At 35.1% G+C, this 14,459-nt stretch overlaps 1 protein-coding gene across 2 annotated transcripts in view; it reads right to left on the bottom strand.

Annotated features, from left to right (window-relative positions):
• The window catches only part of LOC137925445 (protein CASC3-like), a 31,460-nt gene that overhangs the window by 6,482 nt on the left and 10,519 nt on the right, over nucleotides 1-14,459 (bottom strand). Inside the window, exons 4-14 of one of the 2 annotated variants that reach the window (XM_068768884.1) lie at nucleotides 12,265-12,409; nucleotides 12,038-12,132; nucleotides 9,359-9,496; nucleotides 7,461-7,697; nucleotides 6,990-7,092; nucleotides 4,647-4,800; nucleotides 3,668-3,874; nucleotides 2,699-2,781; nucleotides 1,831-1,914; nucleotides 666-753; nucleotides 195-256 (exon numbers count right to left, since the gene is read on the bottom strand). In XM_068768884.1, the coding sequence (XP_068624985.1) occupies nucleotides 195-256; nucleotides 666-753; nucleotides 1,831-1,914; nucleotides 2,699-2,781; nucleotides 3,668-3,874; nucleotides 4,647-4,800; nucleotides 6,990-7,092; nucleotides 7,461-7,697; nucleotides 9,359-9,496; nucleotides 12,038-12,132; nucleotides 12,265-12,409 (1,396 nt within the window). The remainder of the gene's footprint in view (nucleotides 1-194; nucleotides 257-665; nucleotides 754-1,830; nucleotides 1,915-2,698; nucleotides 2,782-3,667; nucleotides 3,875-4,646; nucleotides 4,801-6,989; nucleotides 7,093-7,460; nucleotides 7,698-9,358; nucleotides 9,497-12,037; nucleotides 12,133-12,264; nucleotides 12,410-14,459) is intronic. The other variant, XM_068768885.1, reaches the window with a different exon arrangement.

Here is a 14,459-nt window from a genome sequence, read left to right as displayed (position 1 = left end):
TCATTCTCAAATCAAGGTACAAATTTTCGTTTATAAGTACATTTCATTGAAGTGATTATTTGATAGACGTGAACTGACTTTGTTTAGTATGATATTGAATATTTCTTAATGCTATTCTTTGGCGGAGGTCTATGTCCAGCAGTGGGACTCCTGAAATACTGATGATGATGTTTTAAATATATTCTTATACACACCTGCATATATTGAGCGGGCATCATGGCGGGCGGTGCGTATCCTTGTGCCGGTGGTAATTGTCCTGAAATTTAAAAAGCAGAATATTTTATATACATCTATAGTAAAATGATTAAGGTTATTAATGAAAATTATGCCAAAAATACCAGTATTTGTTTTTATGAGGCTCTTATTAGATGAGAACACGTTTGAAACCATTGCACCATTAAAGGATGCCATTGTCGACGATGACATGGACATCCCCATATATTTTCAATGGCTGGTTGGACTATGATCCCACAAGGTGGACAGATGACCTTGACAAGGATGTTCTATGTTTCACTTGTCGGTCTTTCATCTCCACTCCAGAACTTTGACAATCCAAAAATAAAACTACAGAAAGAGAAACAGGCACATTGTCTATTAGTCCGGACCATCATTAACTTGGATCCTCGCAGTCACTTTTAACATACTTTTTTCACAAAAACACTTACCTATAGAATGCTGTGGAGGTATGTTGTGTATAGTATGATGCGGATGAGATACCATTTGTGGTGGTTGATCCAAAATACCAAGTCGGACCTGGAAATAAACAATTAATTAACTATAACACATATGTTATTTCCGAAAGAGATTTATTGTAAAATAACACATATATATTTTAAATTATTAGTTAATTTATGGGACGCATTGTTTATAATATTAAACGAAACATTCCTAAACATAAACACAAACAGTGACCCATAAATGAACGTCAAAGTTATATGTGAAATTAATGCTAAATTTATTTAAACACTTCTCATGAAAAGTACATCCAGAAGAAAAAACCGGTTAATAATTTACATACTAATACCATTTACATACATAATAAACATAATAAAAAACCTGATATAAAGTTATACTTACCATTATTACTAACTATAATATCATTTATTTTAATTGTTATTTGTATATATAAAGAAAATGTTTTGGATTGTGCCGCGCTTTAATGTCGGTAAAGCAGTAGCTACTTAACCTTGACACTTCATAGATGGCGCTGTTAACAATGGTGTTATGATGGCGTCCACTGCGGTCGCTGGTCGGTAAAGCAGTTGGCATTTGAGATGTTAGTGATAATTTGAAATATTGCAGAATAAACTATTAAAATGAATTGGAATTTTTAAAGAATAAACTTTAGATGTCGTTTCTCTATTTCCAGGAAGGTTAATGATGTAAAACATTAAATGTTTGATTATTATGACCCACCTACAGAGTATAGTTTTATTGTTTGTTTAAAGCATATATCTACATAACCAAGAGAAATTGTCTTATATGTATAATACAGATAAACATCTTATCTAAAGATCTTAGTATGAGCGACAGGACGGTGTTCTATCTGTCTGTTCGAAAATGTCTCATGTGCGTCTTGTCAATCGCCATCACACGTCTCATTGCTCACATACAGTGTGTACCTTATACTTATCCTATACTACAGGTGTATACTATATATAACTTTATAAGTACTATTATCTTCCCCTTACTATGGTTGTCTGTAAGAGATTGCCTTGTGTGATAAGACCGCCCATTGTACTTTTGTGTATATTATTGTATCTGTATATTATGTTTCTTATCGTGTACAATAAAGAATATTAAATAAATAAATAAATATACTGGATATACCTGTTGCGAATGCTGTTGTTGTTGAAGGGTCTGGTGAGGTGGCGATGGACCGTGCGGCTGGTTTACAGGAGGATTGCGGTGGACCTGGTCAAATATAATGAGATACAATTTTAATTTATTCATTCATATTAATATTGATATAGGATCATTTAGTGTTACGGGACAAGAACTATTTTTATGAAGACTAAAGAAAGGTACAACAAGCTTAAGATTTTGTAAATATTGGAGTATTGTTATCAATTTTTATTGTTATGGTCGATACTTTTGTTATTATGGATTAAAGCCTAGTATCCACAAGTTTGCCACAAGTGCAATAAGCTCGGAATAATCGCGTGTTAGATTACATCACAAATCTTGGCTCGAAATTTTTATTTCTACACTTAGCAACAATATAATTAAATCTAAAAACCTCATATACCTTACATATTACCCCTATATTACATAAAACAATACTCTTGACACAAAGTAAAATACGATTATTATAGGAGTCAACGATAAAAAAATAAGTAAAGATGTGTTTACACATGACCCACCTTATTCAAAGTTCTTAAATAATATTGTTGTGTAAATTCATAAAATATTTGTCATCGTCTAATTCATTCAATTTGAGGATTACAATAATAATATTTTTTTTTTAATAATATTCAATATTTTTTCCATTTTATATACAACAACATTGCTATTTGTTTTATGAAATCAACATGTTATAATATATACATAGAAACCAGTTCAAAACACGCCGTCATAATTGAAAAGATGACATCAAGAAAGGATCGTTATCATGGTCTGGTCTATAGATGAGTAACTTGTATCCACATGTAAACGCATCCTTAGCTCTTTTTTTACCAAAGCCACCAGTAATAAATACCTGATGCATGAGTTGCTGAGGGTGTATCTGTGGCACGGGACTGCCCTGGTGCTGTGATTGGGAAGAACCGTTTCCTGGAAAATCTAAAGAAAAAAAAGGTCAAGTTAAAAAAATTTACCTATATCAAGAATTCATCACTTCCATATATCCATATCTTGTTCTATTTTGCTTCTTTATTGATTCATAATACAATATACTTGTAAGGTAAAATAACCCGGCAAGTCTTTATAAAGTTCTATTAGGTAGTAGGTAGTATCTTTGTCTTGTTGGGATCCAACAGCAGATATCTTACGGCTGATATGATGAATGTCTTTCTATTACATCATCATCCGCTAAGTGATTTGCTTAATCACTGGTGTTTCTTGTTTTTTTTTTACTTAATCATTAAAAGCTTTCTGAAGACCATGACAGTATAAGAAGTGGGGTTAAAAATGTCAGTGTTCTATTCCAAAATGAGATTTAATAGTTTGATGACCTTTATCTACATTTCAAGCAATTTTTATTATTTTAAGCCATTAAAAAAATTTAAAAAAATGGCAATATTCTTCTCTAATGAAAAACTTTGACATTTCTATTCTTCTCAGTAATCTCTTCATTTCTGAAGATCGTGATGGTCTAGAAACACCTTGATGGAATCCATAAGCCCTTTCATTACTATTCTATCGTGCTATACCGTTTTCCACAGGGCTATGTCAATGGAGAATCGAAATTCTTGATTTGACTAGATCAAACCAGCAGGTAGATGACTGCATGCATGGTCTTTTATCATCTACTTTCCTTTTAGTTTATTCAAGTAATCTGACAGTGCGGCTGATGGGACCAAAATAACTAGACTCATACATAGGAAATTACCAAAGCCTGGTTTAGTCTCGACCAGGTCGAAAATGGACTTATTGGAGCTTTTTCTTGGCTTTGGTACATGTAAAACTTTATAAGGAAAAAAAATATTTTTGAGGGATATAAAATTACCTCCATGATATCTATGTTGCTGTTGCTGTTGAGACTGCTGTTGCGGTTGTTGCTGTTGTTGCGATTGTTGTTGTGGTTTTTGTTGTTGTTGCTGCTGCTGTTGGGATTGTTGTTGCGTTTGTTGCTGCTGCGGCGAATAGGTCTCAGCGAGCGGCCTCTGTCGCAAACTACTATACCGTTTGACACCACCTGCTTTTGATTCCGCTCCTTTAATACAAAAAGTTAAACCACATTAGATCCCGAAATATAACAAATTTTACATTTTTATTTTTTACATGTCACATCGACATTACACAAAAGTAAATAGTCTAATCTGTACTGAGATAAGCTTTCGAAGTTATATTCTATATTGTAAATTAGTGGATTGTTAATTTTATTTAATTATATTTAAAAAAAATAAAGACTAAAGTATAATTATCAGCTAGTCAAGCACTGTTGATTTTTTATTTAAACCTTTGTTTTGTACGATTCTTCAAATTTCACTGCCTCCGGTTTTTTTAACCATGAAAATAAGTTTCGATTTCTTTTGAAAATATAAAAGGCCAACTTTTGCGGACAGCTCTCATTGCCCAGAGCAGCCATACGCAAAGCCCTTCACCCGCGACCCGCACCTAGAAGGCCTGTGACGAGTGTGCATAGATATATCTAATATATAAAATTCTCGTGTCACGGTGTTCGAACTTGAACTCCTCTGAAACGGTTTGACTGATTTTTACCAAATTTAATATGCGTATTCAGTAGGTCTGAGAATCGGCTATTATCTATTTTCTATACCCCTAAGTGATAAAGGTTGAAATTTTATGTTTTTATTTTTTTATGATACAGCATACAAGAATACATACAACCATAAATTTTCACCCCTCTACGATCAACCCTTATTTTTTATTTGTAAATTAAAATATCAATTTTTTTTTGCAAAACGTTTGCGAGATCAGCTAGTACAGCATAAAAAAGGTTAGAATTGAACTTCATCTCTTACCAGATGCTTGTTGTGGTTGCTGGCCTTGTGTTTGCTGAGGTTTCTGCTGTTGCGGTTTCTGTTGTTGTTGCGGTTTCTGTTGTTGTTGCTGGGGTGGCTGCTGCTGCTGTTGCTGCGCGGGCTTATTTGTCGTCGCGTTGTTCTGCTGAGGGTGCTGTCGGTGAGAGAGCAATCTATTCATACAATAAAATCTGTTGCTTGGGTTGCACTAAACATTATTTCATTTGACAATAATACTGATGATAAGTTGTTCAATGAAAATCTAATTATGGTCAAGAGGGAGATTAAAAAAAACTTCAAATATTAGCTATATATTTACAATTTATAAGAGATCTAATAACAATTATAGAAAGTTAATAAATCAGGGTGTTTGGTGTTTGATATTAATGTGACGACCGCCCCCTCGAATTCCACGAACGAGCCTGTCGGGGCTGACGGCGCGACATTAAGAAGGTACAGAAAGGGTAATTATGACAAAGTTATTTGAGCACTATTGTGCGTCCATCGCTTTATTGAATTTTTCATTGTAGCTGACATGCAGTAAGATACAATAAAGTATGGACTATAATAGAGGCACACCAGACCTCCCTACACGACGACTAACCATCTATAAATTATCTGCCTACGGTATTTAGGATAGGATCACGAGATATGACGGGAGTTATTTGTCTGGCCTATTGTTAACTTGACATTTAAATTCCCCTCTCTCGGTTAGTTTTAGAAACCATAAAGCATCTGAATTGTCATTTAGGCCGTTATTCAACTCTGACAAACTCCAGAATGTTCTTTTATAGTCATGCTTTAGTAGATCGAGATTAATGGTTCGATGTCCTGTTAAAAGAACCTGACTTAGTAATTAACCATGGTGTTAATAATACACTTGACCACCATCTCAATCATATGTTGATGTCCTAGTGTTGCCGGTGATAACATATGGATCTGAGATGCGGTCATTTACGATTGTCTTTATAAGGTTCAAAGTCATCCAGAGAGCAATGGAGAGGGGTGTTTGATGCTTCACTAAGAAATCGAGTCAGAAATTCACAGATCCGCAGAAAAACTAAGTTCACCAAGACAAATCATTGGGAATAAGCCTCCCCCATATATCGTGACGATCACCAGTCTTGTGCTGCACGCATCCAGCGACTTCCCATGACCTTGAATGTGTCATCACTACGCTTAGTGACTGGCCTATCTACGCCACCTCTACCTGTATATGATCACCACTCGAAATCCTTTTAGCCATTTCTATCGGAGGCACATGCCTATAGTGACATGACATATGTTTGGGTCTCCTGGGATTTTAAAATGGGTTGGCTTGACTACCAATCCCAGCTTCTTTTACATACTGTTTAAATTGTTTTGATTTTATTTGCTATTAATTTTTTAATATTCTTTGGTAAATCAAGATTAATGGCCCGATGTCCTGCTAAAAGAACCTGTCTTAGTAATTAAACATGGTGTTAATAAGACACTTAACTACCTTCTCAATAATATTAATATACTAGTGTTGCCAGTGATCACATATACGGATTTGAGATGTGATCATTTACGATGGGCCTTATAAAGTTTAAGATCATCCAGAGAGCAATGGAGAGGATTTTGTTAGAAGCTTCATGGTCCACAGAAGAACTAAGGTCACCAATGTGGCTCAACTAGCCACCAACTTTATTCTTCTTACTTTCAGCCAATAAACGCCCACTGCTGCCCACGCTGGCCTCAGCAACTTCCCGTGACCTTGGCTATGTCATCACTCAATTTTCTTGGCTTTCTATATAGGAGGCCTATACATTGCGGTGTTATCTGGTGACATGATGGTTATGATAGTGACATATATAGGTTTGCTTGGAATTTAAAATGAGCTAGGTTGGCTAAACTACCAACTCTGACTATTTTTACATACTGTTTAAATCGTTTTGATTCTACCCTCTACTAATTTTTAAAATATCAGTTAAATAATCAAAGGTTTAGATAAACTGCAAGTCTCGAATCTTCTTTTAATATACTGGACATTGGTCTAAGTACATTAATTGTCCCAGATATAATATTTACTAAAATTTTTCACAAACCCACTGAAGATTATGAATAATGTTAGTTTTGTAGGAATTATGTAAACCCTTTTCTAGATAATGTATCTGTAGAAATACATCAGAATTAAAAAAAAATAATGGCATCAATTTTGAACGCAAATTAATCATTTGTATATGAATGTTTAGGTAATTTCTTATTTTAAAACGCTTGTTCAGTTTTTTTCTGTTGGAATCCTTGGGTCTTAAAAGTCAAGTAGTATGAATATTAATGTAATATTTAAAAAAAATTCTGCCAAGTTAAGGGTGAACGAACCTGATTGAGAGTGGGTTTCTTCTTGCCCTGCTCAGTTGGTACCGGTCTCTGTTGAGCGACTGGCGCACTCACGCGTCTCTGCGGAGGTGTCTGGCTATCGTTGCTGCACAAACATCAAATGTTTTTTTTTATGTCACGACAAATGACCTATCCACCTATATAACTATTTCACCAGCAATTAATGTACGGTACACTATATTCAAAAATGTAAATAATAAATAGTCCAATGAAAATAGAATACGAAAAAGCGATTTCAAAATGCCAGAATACACTCGCCTGTCATATTACAATAAAAAGTAAATGTAACATATTTCATATAAATTACGTTAAACAGAATAAAATATGATTGAAAATTGTAAATGCTTTAACCCTTCTTACTTGCAAATAAACTACATTCACTCCTTTGAAGACACAAATCTATATATATTACAGATAATATATGTTAAAATATAAATATATGAATAAATGTACCTGTTATTGGTAACATTGGTGGTTATGGTAAGATTCTCCAAAGGAGGCATCTTCTCTTTAGCCGGAGTCTTGGTCATGCTCTTGTTCACAGCGTTCTGCTTGGCGACGTTGGGCTTTGGAGTCGGCTTGGCTTTAGGAGTCTTGATAGATGCATTTCTTCGGAGTCCTCCGCGCTCTGACGACTCATTGGAAGCCGGTTGGGACTTGGATCTTGGTCTCGGTGCACGGGTTTTTTTACTGCAATCATTAAAAAACGGTTTATACAACGCGAACTTACGTACAACTAAACTAAACGTACAAATAATCATCAAGATTTGGCAAAATGTAAAAAAAATGGGTGAAAACATTATTTTAAATTAAATGCCGCAAAACATTATTGGACTACCATTAACAAATTACAAAAAGCATATTAATATACAGATTTCATATAGGCTATATCTGATAAAGAGTATATATATAAATCTGTGTTAAGCTATTAAAAGATTTGTTGTAAAGTTTCTTCCTGTTTCTTCTCTACAACTGTAACACTGCGAAGCAGTGCAGAATAGTGTTAAAAATAAAACAGATTATAAAAAATAGATAATAAGTTGACGATCAATAAGAGTTCTATTAAAAGTATCTATGTTGAATAAACCTCATTTTATATCTAAGATCACCGCGTTGATCACTGCTATATTATAGTACCTTGCAGTTGGTTTGGCACGTCGGTAACAAGAGCAAGATTTTTAGCAAGATTCGGTTTTCTGAAGCACCATGCTTTGAAGACGTCTCTGACGTATCTTTTTTTCTGAAAGCTTTAATAGATTCAGGCGTTACTTTGCGGAAGTCCATCCTAAGTAAGAAAGGGACTAATGTATACCTTCTTCCGCTATGCAGCAATAGTCGTGCATAATGTTTTTAATGACTTTTATGCACGACTATTGCTGCATAGCCGAAGTAGCTATATATTAATCCCTTTCTTACTTATTTCTGAAAGCTGTTCGATAAGAAGCTCTTTCCATACTTTTTCTTCTATTCAGCGGATGGACGCTCACTAAAAGACAAAGGCAAAAGCCTCCCCCAAAGAACGATGACCGGTCCTGTGCTGCCCGCATCTAGTGCCTTCCACAACCTTAACTATATTGTCGAGTGAGAGACCTTGACTATTGTATTGGCGAGTGATACGGTTGAAAGAAATAAAACTGTATAGAATAAGGTACTTAATAAACTGCACAAAATAAATTGTTAACTAATAATAAGAAAAAGAAAAATAAATGTGTAATAAAGAATTAAGAAAGTAAAAAAATGTGTAAATAAAGATAAATTAAATGTAAGATAAAACTAAAGAAAAATAAATAAAATATACCTAGCCACCTTAGAGTAAGAAGATGATGGAAGAAAGGCGAGGAAAGAAAGAAGGTGATGGAAGAAAGGCGAGGAAAGAAAGAAGGTGATGGAAGAAAGGCGAGGAAAGAAAGAAGGTATAAAAGAGCAAAACAAAAGATATTGTAAAGGACAAAAGTAAAGAATGAAAGATATTGTGACGCGTGAAAGAGAGTGATAAATAAAGAAAAGACTGAAAAAAAAAATTGAACAATAAAGTCCCTAATCCCAAAAAGTTAGGGGTAAGAGAGGCCCCCAATAGCGGTAGCCATTAAAAAAAAAACTATATTGTCAGTCTACCTAGTGACTGACCTAACCACGCCATATCTACCGGCTCGTAGCCGCCACTCGAGGAGGTGGTGAGCTTCCGGCCCCAAGAACCGTCAGTTATTTTTATAATAGATTTTCACCAAGGTACTGACTCGTCACCTTATCTTTGGAACCATAATGCTAATCTTCTCCTCCTTCAGGTCTCTGAGCATCGAGGAGCTTCCGTGTCCTTTCTCTAGTTATACTAGATTACTGTATCAACTTACTTGAATTTCTTGCCCGGTGCGTCCAGTTCAGGGAACTCCTCAGGGTTGGGCGGTTTGCGGTGTAACTGCTGAGTGGCTGCCTGTCTCCGGTATGCCTCTTCATCTTCCCAAGTACGGGTATACTTGGTCGGTCCTCGACTAGAGTAAATTTTTTAAAATTTTAAAATTCATTGAATACATGCATCAGGAGTATAAACTAAAAAATAAATCACTAAATTATAGTTTATTGAAAATAATTCATTGCTTAACACTATTAAAAGATAAACTGGACAACTTTTGTGTTGTTGATATATGGTATTACAAAATAATAAACAAAAATATACACCAACTCTTTTTTACACGATTTTGAAAATCTGAATAATTTCTAACAACAAACACAAAAATTGACAAAATTGAAAATAAAATTAAGCATTAAATTGACAAATAACATATCTTTCACTTGCATGCACTGACAAACCTTTGAAATATATAGGTTAAATTCTATGGAATAGGCCACAACAAAAAAAAATTTTTTTTTTTAATAACTTGCAATTAAAGTTTTAACATTCCATGCCGTGTGGGGCGTATACGATCCCCGCTGCACTTTCTGTTCAGGCCATTAGCAGTTCTCATTGAAAAGCAAAGGATTCTTAAACAAATGAATTGCAGGGTCGAATATAGATAACTTCACATCACGCATGCATATAAGTAATGCATATTATAATTTATAACTTTTTTCCGGTAATTATAGTTTTGCAGTATTGACAAAGTGTAAAGCATACGTCTTAAACGACTTTTTTAATTTTTAAAGTGTGGGTCGTATACGATCCACGCGGCCTGAATAGAGAATCTTTAAAAATTGCCGTGGAACGGAACGTGTTAAGAGCTATAGGTGGCATATGTATATATGTATGTATATGTATGTATGTATATGTATGTATGTATATGTATATATATTTATATTTATGGGCGTGTGTGTGTCAGTGGGTTGTGTGGGAAAAAGCTTTCCTCTGTGGAAATGACAGGCAAAATATAATACTTCAAAAATCTCTTCATAGTAATGCATTGAAACTTTATCCAAATATCTAAAACTTCCATGTAATAGTTTCTTCTGATATATTGAAGAGGTTATAGGCTTTAAAAGTACATAAGTAAATTAGTAACAAAATTTACTCACATGCTATATTATTTATGGATTACTATATCATACAATTTAACCATAATACTAATTTAAAAAAAGTATTATATATATTTATAATATTAAACTAGAAAAACGTAGAAATATTTCAATATCTTAACTATAACAAAACTATTACAGGCAAATAAATAAACTTAAAAATTTATTAAAATTATAATAACTAAGCCATGCCAATTTGCATAGTAATCTCTGTTCACTAACCGACAGTTACGGAACCTCCATTATGATGGGCAAAAATAACATTATATTATTTCACACGTGATATTTTTATGTAAATCATTACAAATAACTTTTAAAATTTAAATTTGGAACTGTGTATTAATCGCTTGAATTAATAACATTAAACATTAAGTAAAATTAGCAAATTTTATAACTTCATTTGCAAGACTTAAGCTAACATAATCTGATAGAGAAACAATACCACGATGACTGGTTTGTAATCTAGCAACTTCCTTGACTACGTCGTCATCATCGACTGGCTCGTGATCACCACTCTATAACCTTTAAGCCCCAGGAATAAGTTGCACGAATACTGTACCCTGACCGCTGTCACTAGAGACAAGCATTTATTTGATCCACCTCAGTGAATATGGTTCCTCTGCGTTCCTCACATCTCTCGCAGTAAAACTCAGAGCATAGTCCTTTTCATTAATCTTTGAATGACCTTGTCATATTATTTATCGAACAAAATAACCAACCGATCCAGTTAATAGACTGGATTGAAGTAATTGTTAGTATATAGGGTGGGCCATAAATTTTTGCACTTTTGAAACATGTGTAGAAATAAAAGTACAAATGCTATTTTGTTTATGATTTATTTACCGTAATTATCATTTATTAAAATTTATTTTTTCAAAATTACATCGTCGAGATGTGCTCCGTCTCGCCGTCGGCCCCTTACTCTCACGGTGTTGGAGAAATCAAGTGTTGCAAAAAATTTTGGCCCACCCTATATATCTTCATTATCATCATTTCAGCCGCAGGAGTCTACTGTTGGACAAAAGCTGCCCACCGCCACCACCACAAATATTTCCAATGGAACCGGTCAGAAGTGGCCTATGTTCAGGGTTTTTCAACGAACTTGAGTTATCATGTCCACTTTCAGTGTGGACGTCGTGTATTGCTCTTGCTACTCCGTGGCTTCACTCCAAATTCTAGCGGCCATCTGTTCCACGCTATGTAGTCTGAATGCTACCACTTCTACATCCCTCCTACAACCCTCAGGGCTAAGTCCGTTGATTTCGTTCTTCTACCTATCTCCTAATTCCTGATTTGATCCTGTAGAGAAATCCCCAGCATAGCCATCTATATGGCTCGTGCTACTGAATTTTCCAATGTGGCCAGAAGTGAGAGACTGCGTTTCTAAACCATAAGTCATCACTGGTAACACACAATTGTTGTAGATGTTCATCTTAAGGCATTGCCCAAACCAATTGGATTAGATGATTGATTTTTAAGTTAGAAATTATGTACAAAATGAATAACAATATATAATAACATACCCATATCGTCGGTTTCGTCGAGCGTGAGGTGGGGCGTCTTCGTTTCTTATATCATACCCGTATATTGCTACTAACTCGTCACGGGATTTTGGCATCTATGACATATACAATAAAAATCAATTAGCTTTATTAGTGGGAGACTTTATAGTTACTGGTTATATATGTAAAAGCTTCAGAGATCTTCGATCTACCGGCTTGTAGATACGGCGATATACACACTGACATACCTGTTCATTCTCGTTATATTTGTCGTGGGACCATTTGTTGACGGTTTCCGACTTGCGTGGCGGCCGACGTCGCTCAGCTGGCGCCTCTGCACCTTCCTTCTTCTCTGACGTCACATCGGACGTCGTGTTCGTAGATTCTTCACCACTGCAAAGACAATTGTATTTAGACACGCGTAGAATTTCTTCGTAATCTGTTCAGTACGAAATGACCCACTTCCCCCCACAAGGTAGATGGGTTTGGAGAAGTCACATAATGCGGGCAGCGCAAGACAATTTCTACCTTCAATCTTCAGGGGAGGCTTAAACCTTGCAGTCAGCATCTATCGGCTGACAAGACAAGGATCTCTCTAAAGAGAGAGACAGACTGAGATACGAGACTCAAGTCGTATACTCTTCGCAGAACAATGGTAATCATGTCCTCGTCATCTCAGAACTCAAGATTCAAGATTTAATATAACCTTACCACGTCCCCTACGTCCGCGATGCCTTATGTTGGTATAATTACGTTAAATCTATTATTGGTAATGTTTATGCCAAAAAAAAATATTCTGACCAAGTTTTTACCTATACATGATATAGTTTGAAATTATGCATTTCTTATGGTTCCTTCCCTAAACACTCCATGCGACTTGCACATTTAAAACTTAACCACAATAACTGTTTATTATAAGAAATAAATTAATGTATATAGATGAAAATGATTCGCCCAATGTATTGCTAAGCAAAACTAGGTTACAGTGGCTTGTCTTGTGCAACGTTCTCACAAAGAGTAAATAAAACCACTTTCTCCCTACTATATAGGATAGATAGCAAGAAGCAATACCACAAAAATGTGATCACGTTATTACTAAAATCTTCCAGTATTTGTAAAATCATTGGCTTCCCCCATATAAAGCCATGGTGATCAGTCTTACACTACCCGCATCCAGGAACTTGCAGAGGACATAACTATGTCAGTCTACTTAATGGGGCGCTACCCACGCCGCATCTACCAGCTAGAGGTCGCCACAAGAGAACTTTTTGACTTCAATAATGCGAATAATGTAAACGAAATATAAACCTTACTTTCGTAAGTAATCATTTTTTAAATCAATAAATATTATTGACTAATGACAGCCCAAGAGTTCCTCTCATGAGGGCCTGAGCTCGACGACCCTCAATCCGGTGACATAGTAGTAAATAGCAGCCCGAGCAATGTCGCCCCCGGGAGCCCTGGAGCTTTGCTACTTTAATAGAGGACTTGGCCAGGAGCCCTCTGCGCCCTGTCACCTCAAACCACGAAATTCACAAATGGCAGCAGTAACAGTCCAGTCCAAAAAAAAATCTTTTTCAATTATGACACAAGTAACTTTGAAATAACAAATAACTTTAAACTGCATGAAGTCTATCAAGTAGTAAATAAATATAATCAAATAGCAGAGACAGATAACTCGCGTTAAATTTAACAATTAATTGCTATTATACACGCTATTATGCTATTAATGCTATTCGTTTCGACAAAATAAACGCTAATTTTTTTATCTAAATTGCATAGCTAACTGGTGAAGGTCAATTGTACGGTTATTAAGCCAGTTTCCGGACATTCCGATAACGAGTCACTTGTACGGTTTCTGATAGGTCACGAATGTGCATTATATTGCGGTAAATTAGTACTTTACGCAAATAGAACCGCTATTTACGTAACGATAGAGGACGTGCTGTTTAATTTTAATGACGTGCTTTGAACATTGTTAACACACTGTACATTTTTTGTAGCAAACATTTTAACTTCTTCGATGTAGCATCATCGAATAATCTGAACGGTTCACAACATCCTGTATATCGGGTCTGTTAGCCGTCCGAATGTTGGTTTGATATGATTGATTTGTAAATAATCAGTCGACGTTTGATCTTGAATAGCTTTAATGTAAGTGGAACGTACGACCCTGCATTGATTAGCATGCTTACCAATCTACACCTCTTATATTAACCTACTTTAAAGAATAGTCGGAAACTAAGACGACACTGCAAGCGTTTTTTAAAAAAAATATAAATACTATGAGTGATAGCATCCTTAGTGATCAATAACTTGTTGAATAAAACTCTTATATAAAACAAAAACAAATCAAATGAAGAATAAATATTAGGAGGACCGCCGAAATGTCGCTTTCTTAAGTTGAATTCACACGACTACATTTTTAACAAGTTTTTATTTC

The sequence above is a fragment of the Battus philenor genome, unplaced genomic scaffold (assembly GCF_028537555.1).
Source record: "Battus philenor isolate CCGP_79_NKW_IND1 unplaced genomic scaffold, ilBatPhil1.0.hap1 SCAF_27, whole genome shotgun sequence".
Lineage (NCBI taxonomy): Eukaryota > Metazoa > Arthropoda > Insecta > Lepidoptera > Papilionidae > Battus > Battus philenor.
Note: the sequence above shows the minus strand (reverse complement) of the source record. Positions and strands in the feature narration are given on the sequence as shown.